Source organism: Scomber scombrus, chromosome 17, assembly GCF_963691925.1.
Source record: "Scomber scombrus chromosome 17, fScoSco1.1, whole genome shotgun sequence".
NCBI classification, from domain to species: Eukaryota; Metazoa; Chordata; class Actinopteri; order Scombriformes; family Scombridae; genus Scomber; species Scomber scombrus.
Window position 1 is genome coordinate 5,906,534 of NC_084986.1, and position 23,222 is coordinate 5,929,755.

The 23,222-nt window shown below is 37.5% G+C and overlaps 1 protein-coding gene across 1 annotated transcript; it reads left to right on the forward strand.

Annotated features, from left to right (window-relative positions):
- Nucleotides 1–637: 637 nt before the first annotated feature.
- On the forward strand, nt 638–8,210 carry txlnba (taxilin beta a). Its single transcript, XM_062436653.1, has 10 exons — nt 638–828; nt 964–1,036; nt 1,842–1,927; nt 2,126–2,296; nt 2,828–3,022; nt 3,764–3,883; nt 5,102–5,176; nt 6,098–6,190; nt 6,455–6,550; nt 6,831–8,210. The coding sequence occupies exons 1-10, from the start codon at nt 646–648 to the stop codon at nt 7,824–7,826; spliced, it is 2,088 nt and encodes a 695-aa protein (XP_062292637.1). The 5' UTR covers nt 638–645; the 3' UTR covers nt 7,827–8,210.
- Nucleotides 8,211–23,222: the final 15,012 nt, after the last annotated feature.

Genomic DNA, 23,222 nt, shown 5'->3' on the forward strand with positions numbered 1-23,222 from the left:
AATGGCTTAAAGCTCCAAATGCAAACTGAACTGATGAACTTAAGACTAATTTGACCCATCACTGTCACACAGCACAGATATCCACAGTGTAATACTTTAGTAACCTCGCAATATTGTGCTACTAGTGCAATATTATTTTACTGTATTTATAAGCTGTTGTGGTTTATCAATTTCCTTGGTCCTATCGTATTTGTCCTTCCTTGAGTATGTCTGGGAGATAAATGTTTGTGATGCTGAGCCCAAGAAAACATTTCCCTAAGTCTATTTTATCTTCTTTTTTTCTCTCAAAATATCCAATCTTGCAATACAATATCAGCTTGTAGTAAACTTTTTTACGGTTATGTTATGACTCTGGGAGAACTAAGTTTGAGATCCAAAAAGTACAGAAAAAAGTCTGCAGGTACTTGAAGCACGAGACACGACATGTTTATTAAAGATCCCCTTTAGGCATGTGTAACACTAGTATTAGGCACTAGTATAAAACTAATCTTGTTTTCCCCCTGCTGGATATAAAGCACCTTTAAGTTTTATTGTTTCTACATAAAGTTGTTTCGACCCTATCAACAAAAAAATTCAGAGAGATGAAAGTGATGCTTCCAGACTGAAATATTATTCTCCCTGTCCCTTATTCTCAGACCTCTGGTGATGGAGACGTCGGTGAACACAGCTGAGGTGCTGGCGCCACAAAAGAAAGACATGGAATCTTCCTCCCCAGACACCGACAGCAAAGACGCCTTCAACTTCCACAACCCGATGGAGGAGTTCGGCAAACGCCTGGAGAAGATCATCAGCACCCACGGCTCTGCAGTCGGCCTCCTGAACAAACAGGTGGGTCAGGTGACGTCTACCTGAGTTGCATATAAACTTTACACTTACTGAACATTCGTTTCAAGCTGCTGATGAAACACATGAAGGTGAACGAGCGCATGTAAACTGAGTTTTATATTGTTTTGGATGTAATAGAATGTGGTGGAAGCAGAGGTGGAAAAGATGAAGGAGGAGGCAAAAGATGACATCACCGTTACCATGGAGAAAGGTGAGGCTGGAAGATGCTAACATGGGTTGATTATGTACACATTCCAATTCAACAGAGTCAGAATAAAAAATCAATCCAATCAGTTTAATTCAATGAAGCTTGATTGCTGAATTAATTGATCATTTTCATTATCAATTAATCTGGATTTTGAGAAGCTGGAACTAGAAACTTTTTGGAATTTTTGCTTGAAAAAAAAAGATTAAAATGTGAAAAAATTATTTAATCCTTGCAGCTATAAAATAGTTGAAGCATTTGTCAGATGAGTCAAGGGAAGTCTAAGGGCTGCTATCCAAACCTGAGGGGAAACTAATTAGATTTGATTATTGGGCTGTTAAATGAACATCTGCACTCCAACTTGGCATCAACAGGACGGGATCTCTTCTTGATAGCTCGGTTCTTTTGGCAAACTCGTCCCACTCTGTCTCAAGCTGTTCTTTGTTAGCAGCTCATTTTTAACTTAACCAAAAAAAAAGAAGAAGCTTGTAGTGATGATGAGATTTGGCAACTTCAGTCCTCTGCAGCTGCTCATTTTATATGCGCTTCGATCTGATCTCTGGCTCTCATATCAGCCCACACACCAAAATCCATCAGCAATGAGTTATAAAATGAAAAATACTCATTTATTCAGACAAAGAAAAAGGGAAAATCTCTGTCTTTTAAAGTAAATGTTTAGATCAACTACCTCGATATTCTCAGGCATGTTCTACAACAGCACTTTCACTTATATGTTAAAGTTTATATCTCAGGCAGTCCTTAAGAAAATTGACCTGAGACCCTACATCTTATGTTTCTGTCTCATCCACAGAGGTTTCTGACATCATGCAGAGTCTGAACAAACTCTCCTCTCCAGAGAAGAAACTGGAAGACCTGGTCAGAAAGTATGCTGAAATGGTGAGAAAATGTTTTAAACTGATGCAGAGACTTTTAACAACTGAGACATGCCCGGTACAATAGTACAGTACCTAACTCTAACCCAAATCCTGCAACTTTCATTTAGATGTAAAAGCACCACAAACAAACTAATTATACAGGTGCTGTGTTTAATCATTACACCTATATAACGCAGCATATATCTGTGTGTGTTTGCAGGCAGCCCTGCGGCGCTGTGATGAGAAGAAGCTGTGTGCTCTGCAGCAGAAAATGTCCGTCCTGCTGGACGAGCGGCAGCAGCTGCAGGCCGAGTGTCGCAACGGTGTTGTAGCTCGCAGCGAACTGGAGACTCTATGCAAAGACCTGAAAGACTACTACACCAGGCTGAGGGTACATATTAGAGGACTGCATGGGTATAAAAACTCTCCCGATTTGCAGGTGGAAACAGGAAACAAACAGCAGCCTCTATTGACCAATGTTTTGGTCCAGCCCCTCTTCCTCTGAATAAGGAAATTTGTTCTAGAGAACTAATTTATTCAATCATTGGGTGTGCGTGCTTTGCCTTTAAAGTAGCACCAGTTCTCCTTGGTACACCTGCCTTTCACCTTGTTCTTGTTGCTGAAGATAGTTCACCATGACTCTGGCTGTATGTTTGAGCTTGTTGTCATGCTGCAGAATCAATCTGGGACTAATCAGACGCCTCCCTGATGGTATTGCATTATGGAGGAGAATCTAATTATCTTAAGTTCCTAAAACAGGTCATAATTACTGTGACTATATGTCATATTTGTGTGACTGACATTATGGCCCATTGTGTTGTTTTTCTTGGGAGGCCAACCTGATTAAATGAAAACAAAGTTAAACCCCTTTTTTCTTTTAACATAATGCTCTCCACCCATTGTTGCCTACCTCCACCCTCAGGAAGAGACCCTTAAGAGCTGCAGGGAGGATGAGAAGAAGAGGAGTGACATCACCTCCCACTTTCAGAAGACACTGGTGGAGATCCAGGCTCAGATCGAGACTCACAGCAATCGAAACAACAAACTCTGCCGTGAAAACAGCATCCTGACTGAAAAACTGGAGAGTCTCATGAGCCAGTGCGAGTTGAGGGAGAAGGTGAGGGAGGTCAAGGGTCAAACATGTTGAAGTTTTGTTGATTGCAATAAGCTAGTGAAAACAACAACTTTTAACAACATACTAACAAAGTATTGATCAAGTAAATACTACAGCTGCAGCTATTAGTTATTCTTAGTAATTTATTCGTTGATTGAAAGAAGGGCAACAGTTTTATAATTGATTAATCGTTTAATTAGTTTTAAAAAATCTACTTATTTGTGATTATTTGTTGCTTTTCTCTATTTTTTGTGATAAAAACATGATGACAAATGATTGATCAAGAAAATAATCATCAGCTTAATTGATGATGAAAACAGTGATTAAATGCAGCAATTATACTGAATATGAAATATGTGTTAAAAAATGTTTGTAGTATATGCTGAACATAGTGAGACAAAAAAGTCTGCACACAATGACTAATGCTTAAAGTATAATTTAATACACATGCATTACATATTTAATAAGTAATATATTTTTTAAATATTTATTATTATATATCAGTTTGTGCTTTTCATAGAAGTCGAAGCGAGTCATATTACTGTATATAGTTTCAACAAATCTTTAAACTTGAAATTGCAGAGCTGAATGCTGAATCAATAAATCACATTTTTTGACCAAATCATTCAAATTATAAAGCGGCAGGTTAATATGTAATAAACATAACTGTTCATTTCAACCCTCCTGACCTCTGTCAATTGTGTGCACCATTACTTCAGAGTCTTTCTGTCTCTTTCTTTGCAGAGTTTGGAAAAGATCAACAAACATCGTGATCTGCAGCAACAGCTGACCGAAGCCAAACTTCAGCAGGCCAACGCTGTGCTGGCCGAAGCCCAGGAGAAACACATCAGGGAGAAGGAATACGTGAGTGCAAAGAAAATGATATATTTGATACACTAAAGACTGTAGACATGTAGCCTGGACTGGGTTTTGGTTTACTTGAAGCAAAACAATGATATAATGAGTTCTCCTAAAATATACATTTATTTATTTATTAGTATTTAATTTTGGTGACTTTTATTACCATTCACAAATTAGAACTGTAAAAACAAACAAAAAAAGTGCCAAAAATAAGTTAAACAAGCTTATTTATTATCTTTAAAAAAATGTTAAATATATGTATTTTTTTTAAATATCAAAGGGGACTTTTTATGCTTTTCCTTATTTTCAGTAATCTATGTAATGTTATAGTGTAAGATGTACATATTAAACATGGCCAAAGTGTCAAATAATGATGTAAACTTATGTAGAAGTTCACACTGATCTGAATGCTTGGTTTCAAATATTGTTATTCTACTTTCAACCTGAGTTGAGGGCAGCACAGTACACAGCAGGGCAAAGTAAATAAGTTATTTATCTGTTGGAGGTGTGCTGATCATCTGCAGCCTAAAGAAAGAGTAGCTAAAACTGAAGGGGTTGGATAAAGTATATGTTAAATATGTTAATTTTTTTTTTTTTTTTTTGGTACTGTGAATCATGCAAAAATCCACAAATACTTTAACAAAGCATCTGTTAGTTAAAAAAAGTTTTTAAAAACATACGTATATAAAGTAAATGTAAAGAATCTATATGTATGTTAAACAATGTGTTTTTAAAAGAGTATGTACTGTAACTTCATGTATACATAAAAACCCAACACATGTTTAATTACAAATATGGAGAAAACAAAAAAACTATTAAAAAAAACATTCAAATTACTTGAAACTAACAAATGTGACCAAATGATCTATCACTCCGAATATTTTTTTACATTCAAATTTTTTAACAGTGAGAAATTCATTTTGAAATTACTTTTAAATAGATTTTCAGAGCTTTTGCTTGGTTAATTGTTATTGATAATCTATTAGGCTTCTGTTTATTTTATATATTCACTATTCAAACATTCAAATTCTGATATCAGTCTATTAATGTGTACTTTTTCTACTGTTGTTACTTCATGAACTTCGATTGTGAAGAACCTTAAACCTTCAACATATGATGCTCAGTTGTAATGGTTTACTTGTATTACTGTATTAACACTAAAGTAACTCTTAATATATCAACATTACCCAGTTTGACTGTGTATTGTCTCTGTCGCCATAGTTGCTTAAAGAGACTATTGACAAAACACAGAAATTCACCGTGATGAAGGAGGAGGAGCTGGCCATGAAGAAGAAGGTAAAGAAATGTCTTTAATGTCTTGTCTCTGTTTGTTTTCTTCTAACCAGTTACTGGTTCATGCTGCTGAGTGGAAACTGCAGGCTAAGTCACTCAAAGAGCAGGAAGCTGTGATGCAGGCACAGGTGAATATTCACTGACAAAACTAACATGCTGATCACGAGGACTAGCACATACCTGCAGGTTAGGGTTTAAATTACCATCGTTACAAATAGACATGGCTGTAGCTAGGATTTTAGAAAGTCATTAATCTCTATTAACATTAAAATCCATCCACTCCATTTTGAATAAATTACAAGTTATGTGTATTCAGTCATCTGTTCAGTTATATTGTTTGTAAATTGCCCTAAACCTAATCCTATTTCCCACATAAAGGGAACTGCCTCCATGTTTGATCATTTAAAGTCAATTCTTGAGCTTTACAGTTCATTCTCGAGCCATTTAGGGATCGTACACAGATTATTAGGGGGCAGAGAGGGACAGAAAAGAGAGAAGCCATTTTAATTTTATTTTTGTTCTAGGAAGAGAAGTCACATTTCAGGTCACATTTTTTGAGAAAGCATGGGATGCAGCTCCTTATCAAAAATAGATCATTTTTTCAAGATCAAGATTTCCTCCACTTCTAAGTATTGGAGGGAGGGTATTGAGTTACAAAGAGTGCTCTGTAGCCAAGTGGTTACAGCAAATGCCAAATACCTGCAACATCCCTGATTCAAGTCCGGCAGTGGACTTTTGTTGCATTTCATACCCATCTCTCTCCCTCCTCTTGTTTCCTGTCAGCTTCTATACCACTAACCGTCTAACAATAATAATAGCAATCATGACATTTCAGCCAATTATTCACTTTTCTGAAATGTCCATGCTCATGTATGTCTGTAAATCTGTGTCTCAGTCTGTTTTGTCTTTTATTTCTGTGCACAGTTGACACTCTACTCTCAGAGGTTTGACGAGTTTCAGAAGACGCTGGGCAAGAGCAACGAAATCTATGTCCGTTTCAAGGCAGAGATGGATAATGTAAGTGGTGACTACTGATGATGTGAAGTTGTGTGGGTGTGAAATAGTTGTTCCAGTGCCTTTACAAAGTGCTAAATAGGGCTAAGTTTGTCTTTGTATCTTCACATGTGAGACACCTGGATAAAAGTGAATGGGATTACTGACTGGAATAGGTTCATTGATTTAATGAAAGTGACATGTTTCATAATAAATTCCTTCTCCTCATAGTATTATTTTTCTTGGCAAGTTCTCTTCTCATTTTAAACTTTTTTCCTGTTTTTTTAGATGTCAGAGAAGATGAAGAAAATGGAAAAAGAGTCAAATGTGTGGAAGACAAGGTTTGAGAACTGCAACAAGGCTCTGACTGATATGGTTGAAGAGGTATGTTGATGATATCTCCTCATAAATTTGAACTTCCTGTTGAGTTTTGAGCATTTCCTTGAGTCAATAAATCCAAATATCTATGATGGGTAGTGTCCACCTTTTAGTAACAATGACAAGCCATGTCTAGCAATTTCCTCTACTGTAACATATGATGTACCCTTCAGATCCAGTCAGGTTTTCGACTCTACTCGACTCAATTAGAGTATATGTTTCTAGTTTCATTCACTCAGATCTCACTTATTTGCCTCTCACCCCACCCCCCCTTCTCCTGTTCTAGAGAGGTGAGAAAAACAAAGAGTACGAGCTGTTTGTCCTGAAGATTCAGAAACTGGAGAAGTTGTGTCGTGCACTGCAGGAGGAGAGGAAAGGCCTCTATGACAAGATCAAGGAGGTCCGCCAAGCCAACTCCACCCTCCCATCAAAGATCTTACCCCAGACTGTGGATGCTGACAACGTTGTCTTGACCCCTGTGGAGCTGCAGGAGCTTCAGCAGCTCCAGGAGGAAATCCCAGACTTGACGGAGGATATGTCCCGGCTGAAAGATGAGCAGGCCAAGTTGCAAGAGTTTGCTGCCTCCCTGCTGGCAACACCTTTTGACAAAAATGAAGAGGAGAAGGAGGATTTAGACCTTGAAGAAGATGTTGTGGCTTCTGCATTTGTCCATTTCCAAAAGAAAACTCAGATCAAAGAGCATGTCATATCAGGTTCAGCAGAATCAGTTCTCCCACAGCCAGGTAAAGCTGAGGAGGCTCCAAAGCCAGATGCTCCAACAGCTGAGGAGAAGACCTCTGAAACAGCACCAACAGACCCAAAACCAGATGCAGTAAAAGATCAATCACAAGTTGAGAAGATCCCGCAGCAGCACTCTGAAGCAACACCAGAGCCTGAGAAAGTGCAGATTGATCCACCAACAGTTGCGAAACCAGAGGCAGTAAAAGATCAATCACAAGTTGAGGAGATCCAGCAGCAGCACTCTGAAGCGACACCAGAAAATAAGAAAGTGCAATTCGATCTACCAACAGATGAGAAACCAGAAACAGTAAAGAACACAGTGGAGACTGGTGAGGTCGAACCAGTGGCCCCAGAGGAAGACAAGACAGCCCAGCAGCAGCCGGCTGAACCTATGCAGGTAACAGAAGCACCAACCAAGTCAGAGTCAGATCCAGTCTCTGAAAACAAGCCTCAGACCGCTGCCGCTGCCTCTAACGCCAACTCCTCCAAGAAGCAGGCGCCAAAGAAGAAGAAGAAGAAGAACGGCAAGAATGCAAGCTAAATGTTACGATGTGCAGACAGTGTGTGTGTGTGTGTCTGTGTGTAGTATTATTTATAATATGCCTCTGCACCTTTTGTAATGGTTCAAATCTTGACTTTGTGTGAAGCGGTGCAGCTGAAGTAATTCATTTTCTCAAGAATCAATATCAACAGATGAGAACGGCCAAATAAACCAACTGTATTTTATAGTTTAAACATTTAGTTTGACACAACAGAAGAAAAATTACAGTTTTAACTGAATTATAAGGATGTCTAGAGTTAAAGTTTAGCAAAAGATAAAATCATCATTTGAACTATTTGCCAGTGAACATGCAGTGTCTCTTGTAAACCAGAAACCACAATGCCTTTGGCAGCTCCAATAAAATTATTTTATTTGACAGTTTTATATTTTGTGGATTTTGTATTTATTTTGCTACTTGTTTCTTTGTCAGCATGGTTTAGTTTTTGCCATGATACTGACTCACTAAAACTTGGACCTTCAAGATGAAGCGATATTTATACTGTAATCAATTAGAACCACTGAACTAACTATTGTATGACCACTTTCAAGTACAATAAATGGAAATAGATACAACATAATTAAACAAATATTAACAAACAAGACAAAAAGAGGTGCCAGAAAAGCAAATCAAACCACCAGCTTTAACCCTTAAACTAAGAGTTAAGGCCGGGCTTTGAGGAAGCAAGGGTTAGAAAAAATATCCTTACTATCACACTTGTCAGGTCTGAAACTCACATTGGTTGGCAAAAAAATAAAAATGCAACACACATGGACACAAATTAAAAGGTGGCCTACCAATCTGGTCCAAATGATCTCAATGTTGGCAATTTTAATTCCAAACCAGTCACTCCTGGACAAAAGCTTCAGAGAAATGCTGTGGAATAATATAATGCTGTAAGACATGGACTGTTACAAGCTTTCGAAAGGTATTTCTGGTGTTGCAATACCATCAAACATCCACTAGATGGAGGTGTTTTCCTCCACAAATGAATAGCTTTACACCAGCCTTTATTATATTCAGACTGCAATACACACCTTTAACCACTAGATGGAGACAATGCTCGTCATATTACATCTGTGTTAAATGAATTTTTTGGGACATATTTTGCGTTTACATTTACTTTCATGAGTTTGTTTTCTCTTTCAATGAGCTTCAGGAAACTTTACTGTGTCACCAAATATGAGAAACTTAAATATACCTGCAGCATTCATAGGCTGTTGTTGCTTCATTTGTTTGAAATCTTAACTCCATTTTAGTTTTGGTTTAGATAAATATGTTTTGTCTCACAGAATAATAGAAATTAAAATTTCCATTTATCTGAACACTTCTCAATTTATTTCTGGACCTTTTCATTACATCACGTCATCAAGTTGCCATGTAAATGTTCACATTTTTCACTTTTGTCTGGGCACTTCAACAACTTCTCAGGATGACTCAGTTTACTGATCTTGTGATCTTGTGAGATAATAAAAACGCTCCAGAACATTTATTAATTGTACCCTGAGGTGAGACTGTTTAGTCAGCTGCTGTTTGCAAAGTCATAAATTAACTTGAAACTCAAATTTTTAAGCCACTGTGGACGAGAACTCCTTAAAGTGGAAATTTGAACATCTGCTAGTTCATATGAAAACTTGTCTTGAGGTGACTAAAATATGGTGATATTTCTTAAATGTTTTATTAAAAAACTGGACATCAAATCTAATTTTCTCACATTTAATGAGACATTTTCTTCAGACTCCAAGTAAGTATGTTTGAATGTTTAACTCTTAGATTATTCTGACAGGTTGATGGCGAGTTTTGAATAATGACGTTTTCTACTGTTATGAAAATAAAATCACATGGGAAACCCGAGGTATAACAATAATGTGGCCATATCTAATGATGAATGGGTTCTAGTTCAGGAGCATTATTATGTTTGACACTAAAGCTGCTGATCTGATCCACTTAAAACAAGTTCAATAGTAGAACAATTTTAAATTTCTTAATATAAAGTGAGAGCAGGGGTCAGAGATGACTGTAACAAAAAGTATATGAGGCCAGAATGACTGTAACTAATATGAAAGGTAAATCAGCGAAGGAGATGAGAGAAAAGAGGACTTATACCCTCCAAGAGACTTCTAAAATGTTTTTCAGCCCCACTTCTCCTCCACGAAAAAGAAAAAGATGAGTATTACAGTGCTTGGTAAAAATTTAAAAAAGGGAAGAAGAAAAGTACAAAGGGTTTTTAAAATTCAAGATAAGAGCCTAATGGTGAGTGGGGGGAGAAGGGGACAGAGATATGGGAGAAAGGGATTTGATTTGAAGCGTTTCGACCTTGCAACAGAAGATAAGACTTGACTTAATGAGTCTGTGTGGATGAATGAGCGATATGAGGAGAGACACTCTGATTGGACCTTAACTGAGCAATAATCCTTTCCTTAAATAAAGTTCAACATGTTGAAATTTGTCCAACCAGGGCAGCAAATAAATATAAGTCCAAAGTGATGTACATATGAGGTTCAATCCAAGCTACAGTAGATCAAAAGGGAACCTCAACACTCAGTTCCACAAGAGACACAAGACTGCAGGTGCATTAAGTAACATATAACAGCATAGCAAATTACTTCTTCTTCTGCTTTGAGAGAGGAAGAAAGGAAGTTTTTAATATAATTTTTAAAGATGGAGTGGGACTCTGTGGACCAAATGGAGTTTGGCAACTCTGCTGAGGGATGATACAGTGAGGGAATAAAAGCGTAAAGAGTGAAATGAAGCTAAAACAATAAAAATGGAAGAGAATGAAAGGAGAAAAAAGTCAGCTATCTACTCTTACTGTATGGTTGTATAGGCGTACAACTAGTCACCTCAAAAGTATGTATGAACAAAATTTCTTGCATTTATCAGTGGCAGTGATACTACTGTTCCTCTTGCCTAAACTATTTCTTTATAAGAAGGGGTAAAGACAAAAACAAAGAAAATACATCTTAGTTTTTATTCTTCTTAATAGCCCTTTTCAACATTTATGTATTTTGTAAAGGTACTTTAGATTGAACTCAAACACTCTTCTCCCAATATAATTTTTTTCACAGTATATAAAACTTTAGCAGTGGTATTTTAATGCCACTACTTCTATGTTAACTCTGGGTGTTCTGTAAGAAGGTATACATGTATGCATTATACACACAGAGGCATAAATATCCACCCACATACTGTATGTCAGAACCCACATAGACGTAGGTTCACATGACCATACACTGGATTGTGAACTCAAAATACACATCTTCCTCCTTTTAGACAAAAGATTCTCTTGTTTACCTCCTTACACAACCCAACCACCCCCACCCCTCAACACCCTGTTCCCATCCCACTCTACCCCCCACACACAGGCATGCAGTCACGCTCACACACACAATAAAACACAGGGTAAGAGAGAGTGGGAAAAGAGACACAATCACAGTAGCTAGTCCATTAGTCCTTAGATAAAATGATTCTAGTGTCCGTAAATTAGGCCTATATTGTTGTAAATAGAAAAAATAAAGATGAAAATGGTCCATAAGGCAGATTATTTCAGCACTTAGAGTTCAACAGTGTGTCCGTTAGATCTTGTTTTTTTATTACCCACATTTGTTTCCCACTGTTGTGCCTGATTGGCCTTTTCCTGTTATGTCTCTTTTTCTCCATCCAACTTGTACAAAGCTTCCCACTCCCAATACTTTAAAGCGACGTGTCAATTGTCGTTCACTGTCGAAAATTGGGTTGTTCTGCAGCAATTTCCTGGTGTGTAAGGGGACAGGAATCCCACTTTTAATGCAGTGTTTCCTGCTAGTTCTGCTCCGATGAAGATGGTTTCAGTGCCATTGCGTTCATAGTTCTCGCACGGGTCTGTATGCAGCTGTTGTTTCACTTTTTTTGTAAAGTCATGGTTCAGGTTCACACATGCACCATTAAGGAGAATCTCTTTCTTCGACCAGGCTGTTATTAGTTCTTTTTTCTCTAACTTACTTGATTCAGAATGTGAGTGTTTGGGTAATTTGGGGATCAATTTTCATCATACATCAGCAGAACATCTTCAAACAATTTTTTGGATGAATGCAGTCATGTCCTTCCCTTCACACTGTTCAGCAGTCTTGTAAATGCATTCATTATTATATCAATCTGGTCTCCTACCTCAATGATGTGACTGTGAAGGTGATTGTGTTTTCCACTTCACTGACTCTGGTCTCCAGCTCTGATACTCTGGTGTTCAATCTTTTCTTAATGTCCCCATTCTGTGTTAGCTTGGAAGTCTTCCCTGAAGTCTTTCATTTTTCTAGAGATGGAGTCTCTTCAGCTCCACAATTGTTTGCGCCTATCATGTCATGTCAAATTAGTTTTTGTTTGTTTTTTCTTTGATCATTTATTAACATATAAGCACCATCATGATCTTTCACTTACCTGAACCAAAGTGATTTTGTTGTTTAAACCATGAACACACACACACACACACACACACACACACACACACACACACACACACACACACACACACACACACACACACACACACACACACACACACACACACACACATACACACACACAGGCTTGATTAATTGAACATAACTTTACATGTGAATATATCCAGGCAGCATTACATTTGTGGACGTGACGCAATTGGGAGAACAATTAAGTAGTATATAAATGTAATTTCTAGGAGACAGGGTCTCTGGTTACAGTTCGCAAGGCTGTTAACACAACAGCATTTCCGCACATGCTCAGTGGCATCTGCCTTACACAGAACTACTCTTTGGAAACTGAAAACATGATCACTATTATCAGTGTCTGGAGCATTTTCACCCAGTGCACCTGTGTGGCTCATTGACATGTTTTTAATCATTTTTGGATAACGACTGAGGTCTACGGCACAGAGGAATAAGACATATCAGGCTTTGAATACACACACAATAATTGTTTGTAGATCAGCTCATTTGTTTACAGTTAATAAGCATTGAAAATCCCAAGCCTTATAATTTAATGTAAGCTGAAGGTCAGTTCAACAGCATTCAGAGCCGAAGCAGAATTTTGCACAACCTTTAAAGGGTTTCATTTGTAAATCCTGACAGTGTAAGCAGAGCTGCAGGTGGAAAATGTAAAGCAGTCCTGATTCTTATGCGAACTCCTGCCTATCAGCGAGAAACATGCAAGAGGCCTGTCGCCTGCATGCAGGGGGCAAGGTTCTCAAGAGTGAGTGATTAAACTAAGCCGTGGCACACATGGATGTTAGAAATGACTCTGACAGAGAGAGAGAGAGAAGAGACACATTCATGTTGCACCCGCTAACCTTTCTATAATCCACTCAAAGTCTTCATTACACATACACAAACTCAACTGTTCTTCCACACTACACAGGAAAAATGATATATGTTATATGGTATATGTATAAATTTATATATGGAGCTGCTTTGTGTCATGAAACAGGAAAAGAGACAAAATTCGAAGAACATTATTGTCTCAAACATTGATTCCCAGTATTTCTGGAATCTGACTCTCTAGGAAGACAGCGTCTACTCATGACTTCCCTTTACAAGTTGCTTATGACCATCACCTCTGGGCACAAAAAAAAGCTTCTTAACTCATCTGGACCTGAGAAATAAAGGACACCGTTGTGGTCATGGTTTAAAAAAGACAACAAGTCAACAATGTCACATGGTTTTTCTTCTTTGCTCATGCCTGCAGCTAAACAGTGCAGTAACTTGGACATAAATAATATGGACAAATGGATGAAGCTCTACAATGGAGGTGAGGTTATGATGACCAATAGCCAGAAATACCACAGTTAATAACACTTAGACTGACCACAGTTACCAAATATTCTGCTGAGTGTCTGCATGCTTTTAGTCACTAAAAGCATGCAGACACTCAGCAGAATATTTGGAATAAAATTTAGTGTATCTCTGAATACTAAACAACCAAATCCTCATCTTTAACCTTTGTGTCGTCCTCCCGGGTCAAACTGACCCCGTCTGTTTTGACTGTTCCTTCTTTCCTCCCTTCCTTCCTTCCTTCCTTCCGTCTGTCCTTCCTCCCTCCCTCCTTTCTTCCTTCTGTCCTTCCTTCCTCCCTCCCTCCTTCTTTCCTTCCCTCATTCCTTCCTTCCTTTCCTTCCTTCCTCCCTCCCTCTTTCTCTCTTTCTTTCCTCCCTTCCTTCCTTCCACCCTTCCCTCCCTTCCTTCCTCCCTCCTTTCCTTCCTCCCTTCCTTCTTTCCTTTCCTCCCTCCTTTCCTTCCTTCCTTCCCTCCTTCCTTTCCTTCCTTCTTCCTCCCTTCCTCCCTTCCATCCTTCCTCCCTCCCTCCCTTCCTTCCTTCCTTCCTTCTCCCTCCCTTCCTTCCTTCTTCCTCCTTTCCTTCTTTCTTCCTCCCTTCCTTCCTTGACTCGAGGACAACAGGAGGGTTAATCCCACTTTAACCCTGAGCCCAAGTACAAAACTCAAGTACATCTCAATACAAATATTGCACGTACTTTAAAGTCGCTCATATAATGTGAATCAGGTGCTTGAGTCTATCAGCTGCCGTGACGCAAGAAATCTTGTGAATGGAGACAGAAAAGGGCGAGCTCCCCAGCATCTGATCAACATAGATTCCTCAAGCTCCCAAAATGCACCTTTTTGAACTTTGGATGTATGTAGATTTTAAGAACAAAGTTAAAATGTTTTGCTTTAGGGATTATGACTTGTCAGCAGTTTGGCTTGAAGAGAGTGAAGAGGGCAAAATGAATCAAAGATGTTATTTAGCACTTTCTCTGAGGGGTGTTTATTGACCTTTCTCTTTGATACAATGTACTACTGAGTACATTGTCCTAGAGGCTTTTATTCACCACAGTCTTAACATTAGTGTTTCCCAGTCACGCTTCATGAACAGTAAAAAAAGAACGGGACAATCAAAACCTTTGTGCCCATTAAAGTATCATTTTATTGCATTTTCATATATTTTCATACATAAGTAAGATGAAAAGTTGTGTTCAAAATCAAGAGTCAAGCTTTTATCAATAAATAAAAACTCATTGATTCCCTGCTGGAAATAAACTGAACTCATCTGAGCTCCAAAAGCACTCAGACGAAACAGAATTTAGGTAAGAAATATCTCCGATTATTATATTAAACATCTGTCTGAATCACACGTTTGTCTCAAACTCATGACGCAAGCTGAACCAGACATCAGATTAGATCAGGCTGAACAGACTTCAGGGGGATTTCTCTACTTGAGGGCTTTTCTTGTTTTATAAGATCACTTTGTGAGAAATATTGTGTGATAAAATCCATGCTGGACGCCAAGCTGCCTTTGGAATGAGGAAGAAACTTCTCAAAATATCCTCACTTTATAAAACTGTCCTCCATATAAAAGGTCAAAAATTTAGATTGGATTTAAAAAAAAAAAAAAAAACATCAAACAAGAACCAATTATTGTAGTTTGAATTCATTTATTTCCTATTTTGTTTCATTGTGTTTTGTCTTTTTGTGGTATTGACACACGTTTATGTGCTTTACATGAAACTGTCTTCCATCCTGCGTGATTCTGTACAGCATGGATGACAGCTCAGTTGTATTTGATGTGGATATGAGTGTCGAACAGGAAGATAATCTCCTGTAACACACACACTCACCTCTGTCAGATTCATGTTTCTGTCTGACAGTTGCTGCACGTCAGACGAAATCCATATCACACCAGGAGAGCTGTGTGTGAGTGTGTTTGAACGTCTATCTTTGTGAGGACCAGATTGAGCCTTAGACTCACAGCATGAACAACCCTGTGTCCTAAAAATGACTAGAATCACACACTGCTTTTTCATTTTGTCAGTTATGTCTTTAAGGAAACTGCAAAGATTATGTTCAGTTAATATTTTTTTTTGCAAAGAGAGTGACTGTACAGCATGCAGGGTTTACAGAGGTGTGGATGGTGAATGTACAAGGCAGTGCAAGACACCAGAGATTGAGAGAGACAAAGTGGGGATATAATTAAGTTAATTTTTTTTATTTATTATTATTATATATTTTTTTTAATATTACATACAAAAATACCAAATTTCATTTAGAATTTGTTTTTAAAAAGCTAATAAATACAATAAAAGAAAATATATTAATAATACTAAAAGCCGCTATAAAGACATTGATAATATCAATAGTAATACTGTACTATAGCTATAAGTAGAAGTAGTATAGATTTTTCATTCATTTCAAGAACACTGGGTTTTACTGCCTTACTGTATGATTGATTTTTACTGTGCATTAAGCTTCTCTGTCGATCAGCATCAAGTTAAGACTTTACTGCCCTTTGCCTTCCTTCCCCATCACACACCTTTGTGAAACAGGGTTTTCCTTTATATATATATATGACACAAAAATAAAAACCTTCCCAATGTGGTTGTTATAACATTTTCACGACTGTAAGTTGTCAGTTTAATTTTGAGGTTGTCTGTGGTTTGGATGTTTTTTTATGGGGCTGATGGTAATGTAATTAGTTTTGCAGGTATGTAGACACATTTTTGACTTGATGATGCTAGATGGAAAAGTCAAGCCATCACCAAAGTGATTACAATTCATCCCGTGGATGAACTTCTGGCCCAAATGGTAGCTAAAACAGTTATTGAGATATTTCAGAATCTCAGAGGATCACCAAAGTCCTTAGTATATCTGTTCAGCATTTCATGTAAATCCATCAGATAGTTTTTTGTTTTTTTTATATTTCTGTCTTGACCCACCAACTGAACCAATGTGTTTGTGACCAGAAGTGTTTCCAGCTGTGGTTCAGAGCTCTGAAAGAGTGTCCAGTTTGGATCCCGTTCTTGGGTTGGTTTCTGTGTCTGTGTTCTGTGTGTGTGTGAGTGTGTGTATCTCTCTATCCGGGGCTCCTATCATTACTGATGCAGTGTGTAATGGTGTTGGCTTTATCGAGCTCCTCACAGCTCAGTGCACAGCCAATGACGTGTGTCAGGACTGATAGAGACTCTATCTGCTGGATCCTGCAGCCTGTAATGACACAGAGAACATAACTGCGGACAAACACACATACACACACATATTCATATAATATATAAGTATACAGTGTGGTTAGGCAGAACACAGCACACATATATGAGCAGTATAAAGGTCATGTAGCCTAGAAAACTCACATTTTCTGAAGATATCAGATGATTCTTTGAGGTGTTCATGATTAGATCGGACAGCTGACTGCAGTTGTAATTTCTGCCTCTCAGACCTTCACCATGGTACAATTTTCCACTTTGGCGCCAGACGCTTTCCGATTTCAACGTCCACATCTCAACACCGAATGTGTCATGATGAGCCTGTCTTATTTTTAAAGGTCCAAAAGAAGTAAAGTGTGACAGAGCTTTAAGCTTCCTCTCCTGCCTTTTTAAAGGAATATTTCAACAGTTTGGGAACTATGGATATTCATATTCCTGCTGAGAGATAGACAAAAAGATCAATACAACTTTCATACCTGTATGCTAAATATGAAGCTACAGCTAGCTTCATATTAATATATATGGACACTGGGGAAAACAGCTAGCCTGACTGTCCAAAGGTCCAACAAACAAAATCCACCTGCCATCTCTAGAGCTCATTAATAATCACTTTGAATCGTGTGGCCAAGAAATTGTCTAGTTCAGCACATAAGCCCCCCTGTAAAGTGGTGAATTGACATCTTGGCACTTTGTGTTTAAACAAAAGAATTGTTAATTAATTAGCTTTATAGATGCTGGCAGGTGGATATTGATGCCTGAGGCTGGCTGTTTCCCTGTGTCCAGTCTGCTAAGCTAAGCACATACTGTATACCAATTGCTTTTTACTACTTTTACTTTTGGATTTATATCCACATTTTGATACAGGATCATTGAAAGTTTTGAGAAATATCTCCTGAATATTTAACCCGCATAAATTCATTCACTTTGACTCTCTCTCTCTTTGGAACAAACTGTGGGTGAAAGTCGAGTCAGCTAAATGAATACATCTTGATGTGGGAGTTGCTAACTGTGTGAAATCACAGCGTGAATAGTGCTGCTGCAGCTCACTGGCTGGGAGACATTACCGCTGATGCACCTTTCCTTTGACTTTGAACTCTTTATTCATATAATCAATACTTTACTTCACTGCAGGTGCTGGACGTTTGAGAGAACACGCTCTGCCACTCTTTTATACACACACACACACACACACACACACACACACACACACACACACACACACACACACACACACACACACACACACACACACACACACACACACACACACACACAGATATTATCCTCTCACTAACACGTTCTCGATGGGTCCATACATTCATTATTACACAGGGGGCCTTTTGTTTCATTCTCTTCCCTTCACTAACTTTGTATCCTGTGTTTTTCTCTTTTTCATCCATTTGTACAAAGTTTTCATTTGCTGACATATCAAGTTTCTTCTTTCTCATATGGAGAGACATTTTACCTTGCATTTTATACAATACTGTGAAAAAGTTTTAGGCACTAAAAGTAATTTAAGAACACCTACAAAAATATTGCTATAAATTGTTTTTTCCTTTAAAACAGCAGCAGTTCTCCTCGGTACACCTGCACAGTTGTTTAGGAGAAATTGCCACATTTTAAAGTGGATTTCGGCGTCTCATCTGCTTCTGTCTCTTCATGTAATTACAGACTGACTCCATGATGTTGAGATCAGGGCTCTGTGGGGGCCGCCCCATCTGTTGCAGACCTTACAGCTGATGGTGTTGCATTATGGAAGAGTTTTGGAAACTTTTTTGCATAAAGACACAATGGAATGAAAACAACATTTTCCAAATTCTAATCATGTCTCATTACTTGTTACGATATGTCAAAAATTATTCAATGAAGATCTTTAAAAACGTGTTATTAAACATATTACTTATTTATTATTACTTACTTATTATTAAACTTTGTATTTTTGAGTTTTTTTTTAATTGTTACTTCAAAACCCCTCTTTTTGCTTCCTTGACAATGTCTCACTGTAGTCTATGCAAAAATCTAGTAAGTAAAAAAATATGAAAATCACCCACACAATGAATAGATGCTCCCAAAGAAGCGATTTATTGAGTAAAATTATGACTTTTTGATTTTGTTACAACCCGTCCTAAAGGGGAAATCCTGGAGCAACCTGAAAAAAAGGCTCCCCTCTTAACCACCACTATCAAGTATTTATTGCACACAACCATTTGGGGACATTTCTGCTTCAGGGTTGGTTCTCCGCAGACTAACACACAAAACAGAACTAAATTAATGAAGCCTTAAATTACCTACTCTATAAGCAAAATTAGAAAAACTCTTAACTAAACCCTCAACTTAATAAAACAAGAGAAAATAGACCCTTATGGATACCATGTTGACAATTCATATCTTTTGCTACCCCAATTTTTGTCATCTTTAAAACTCGACAAGATGCTGTTTTAATCTACTGTTGACGTGTTTCTCCTGTTTTACACTTTGTGCTTTTCTGCTCTCTTTTCTTTCTATGATTATTCAACTTTTCTCTTTTCAGTGGATATTCAACTAAACCTGAACCTTTACAAGCCGCTTTCTATTAATTTCACCATTATTCGTGTTCTCTAAGCAAACCAAAACAAACAGTGCTCTGGGTCTTTTTCCTGTTGCAGTGCGAACACTGAAATCATGTTTGAAGTGAGACATTTCCTTTTTTTGTGTATTGAGAGATTCTTAGCTTCCAGTGTTTTGTGCTCCTAATAAAATAACCTCAGCAAATAATACACAGCCTCTCTGGTGCACACTGCTTCCTTTGAAAATAACAAGAAACAACCAAAGTAAGGAACACAGAATATTCTGGGGGTATAGAAATATATATGCAAAACCATTCTCCGTATTATTATATATGATATTTTGTTTGAAGTTCACTGAGTGTAAGCACACCTTCAATTTTTATAAACAGGGTTGCACTTTGCCAAAAAGCTAATCCCAAAATGAGTCTGAGTGCCTCTACAGAAATGAAATCACTGTCTGCTCTCCTGATGTCCAAAATAGAGGCTGTGTCTTTCTGAATCTGAGCCAAATTCAATTCACTTTCACTGAAAAGATAAAAGCAGTGTGTCAAATGTGTTCTCCTCCTATTCCTCTATGTTTTACTTCCCCTACACCTGGTGTCTCTCCTCTTTTTCTTACATTTTTTGTCTTCTTGTCATTGTCTCATTCAAACTCTTTGTACCCATCAACCCAAAAAATGAGTCACCTTTTACAGCCAGACAACCTGCAAATTGTACCATTATGTGCAGGCTTGTGTGTGTGTGTGTGTGTGTGTGTCCGTGGGCGTGCTGCAGTCTGGCTGAATTGTTTGAATGACAGTTTTTGGATGGATTTTCCAACTGTAAAGTGCTGAGTGGGCCTCTTACTCTGACAATTTTCTCCTTATTCCTCACTCGTCTTCCTCCACCTCTTCCTCCTCCTCCGCCAGCAGCACCAGACTTCCTATACACTGTCACATGAGAGAGCAGAGATGCAGTTGTTCCCCTGAGCAAGGCATTAACCCAGCACTGACCCAGTTAAGATGCTGCAGTAGTGATACATTTCATGTTGAGAAAACTTGTACAAGCAATGTAGTTTGCAATGGACTGTTTCCACTATTCAGAGTAAAGTAAGTGTAAAGTATTAAAGGAAAAATTAGATTGTATTTTCCTTATTGTTAACAAATGCCTTAGCCCGCAAAGCAGCTGGATTCACAAGATCACAACATCATAAGATCATGCCAGAATCCACACACCAATGGGTTAGGGGTTAGGGGTTAGGGTTACCAATCAGTGTCTGTGAATCCAGCTGCCTCGCAACGTAAGACAGTGATAGATAGACAGCGATGGACAGATGGTTCATCCAATCACCTGTCGAGTACTTTTTGAAGCCGCCTGCCCTTTTTCATTTTCTATGGGAGACTCCTCAGATGCTTATGTGTAACAAACACATTGGACAGTACTCCATACTGTATGTTTTGAATGTTATGAGTATGGATATGACAACCAATTTCCCCCTTGGGACAATAAAGAATGAATCTGAATCTGGTGGTGCATTAGGTTAACAAATCCCTCTAATACTGACCAATCCATATTAACAAGGCAACAGAAGATATGCAATGTTCATTCAATATGTTTGTCCCATTGTTATAATATCTGTAGCCTTCTAACTTTGGCACACATATTTTACAACCTGCTTCATCCAAACACTGAAAGTCATGGTTCAAACTGACAAACTGAGCTTGAATGATTGATCTGATAGGAAAGTTTGAAAATGTAACACATGATGCAAATCCTTTAGAGAGAAGACATGTTAGATATTTGTCATTTTAACAAACAAAAGTGATGGTCAGCACCTGCTAAACATAAAAAGCTGCTATCTGAATGACAGAGTTTAGCCTTCAGAGTTCTACAGAGCGCAGGAGAGGCCATGGAAAGACACAAAACTACATTTGCTCGATTTAATGATTCGTGCACAGATTTCTTAACTAAGGCTTTTAATTTATCTATTTTGCCCGTTCCCCTCTTGTAAAGGGATCCAAACGCATTCAGTCAGCAGGAGGTGTGAAGAAAGCGATGAAGAAGACATTTTCCTCTGTAATGTCAGTTACTTCTTGATGAGCTGATTTGTGGAGAATGAAGAGCAGGCAGAGTACTTTTAAGAGATTTCAGAGTGTATCTCCAAAACATGCTGAAGTATATCTATATATCTTAGAAACCTTATTAAATCCAAGAGTGAATTCCATTACAAAAAGCACAAATAAGCCATCTTCTCAATGGCTCATTATGGGTGCCACTTAAAATTCACTCACTCACACTGAACCCAAATCACTTTCACATTCACACACTCTAAACTTTCTAAACACACTGATATATGGGTCAATGACGTGACTATGACATTTTCAGTCTAACTGCATTTTTTTCAGTTAGAAAAAGGTTTAAATTGATTTTAAAAAATTACCATATATATGTAGTACCTTTCCTTTATATGTAATCACTTTAACTTTTCAAAAAACACAAGTTATTAGTAATTTTTCTGTTATTTAAAGTGACAAAATATCATGTGGTGTGACCAATAATACCAATAACTGTATTAAATTCAGAGTAAAATATCACTTTTAATATTAATCACTGATAAAGTATGCTTAACTGAATTGTATTTTTAAATTTTTTCAATCATTTTTAAGCAATTTACAGGAAAAATAAGTCTTACATACATTTCAGAAGGCAACTGTGACATTATAGAACATAAATATGAGATTATTATTTACAAAAACTTAAAAGACATGCAAATAATTTGTTTCGAAACACTTAAATTAATTTATTTTAAGATAGATCCTGGTCGCACCACATGACTTTTTTAAGGTCAGTTCTAATTCATCGAGATGGGAAAACACATAAAACACCTAATTTACTATTTTCATATGTATTTATGTGTACTCAACCTTTCTTAATGTTTGAATTACTGCAATAGATATTCCCATATTTATTATTTTTAAATAAATCCTTATACGTCATTGACCCATATACCAGTGAAATCCTACACTGTAGGCTGCTGCAAAGGAGAGCAATTATAGACTTAACACAATCAACAGAATACATATTTACATTTTAGAGACTTTAGGCTCGTAGTTAAAGTGTCTTTTTCCAATAGTAAGATGACGGAAATTAAGATGACTCACTAAAAATGAAGCTATTTTGAAATAATCAGCCAACAAGATTGGAATCATCTTTGTACAGATGACAAAAAGAGTTATGGCTAACATCAGAGTATCTACAAATAACAAACTGAAATCCAAACAATAATCATAAAAACATGTATTGGTTTTTTGTTTCCTCTTGGAAGACAATCGATTTACAAAATGATGATGAAACAGCTTCATAAAGCGAGACCATTCACACAAAAATACATGTACATTCACACATATGTACTTATATACACACACACACACAATCATAATGACCCATATAATCTAATGATGTCCTGCAGAGTGATTCTTTATATCTGTATTCTGTGCGATGACCCTTGTCCGTCCCTACTCACTGCTGATGGAAACACCATCATCGCCGTGGAAACACCTCCGTCAACAGGGCTTTCCCCATCTCCAAAACAACACAACAATAACCACATCCCACGGGAGTGATTTCTTTTATTACAAAAGAAGATTTTCAATTTACTTTTCAATTTACTTTGCATTGAACATGCAAATCGAAGAGCAGATGTTCCTTTCACTTCACCAGACAAATGTGTCGATGTTTGTTTTTGTTTTGTTTTTTCTTCTCAGGAACAATACAGGCATTGAGTTCACAAAACAACAAAGAATAAAAACCATCCTAAGGATTATTGTTGCTTGGTTTGTGTTCTTTCAAAATGTCTCCAACTGTATGTGTGTGTTCAGAACCTAGATTATGAGAAT

What these genes read in the sequence shown, in the direction of transcription:
- txlnba (XM_062436653.1), top strand. Translation starts at nt 646, where the DNA reads ATGGAGACGTCGGTGAACACAGCTGAGGTGCTGGCGCCACAAAAGAAA. An exon ending in TCGGCCTCCTGAACAAACAG is followed by an intron (nt 829 to 963) that starts GTGGGTCAGGTG and finishes TGGATGTAATAG; the next exon opens with AATGTGGTGGAAGCAGAGGT. An exon ending in AGCTGGCCATGAAGAAGAAG is followed by an intron (nt 5,177 to 6,097) that starts GTAAAGAAATGT and finishes TTCTGTGCACAG; the next exon opens with TTGACACTCTACTCTCAGAG.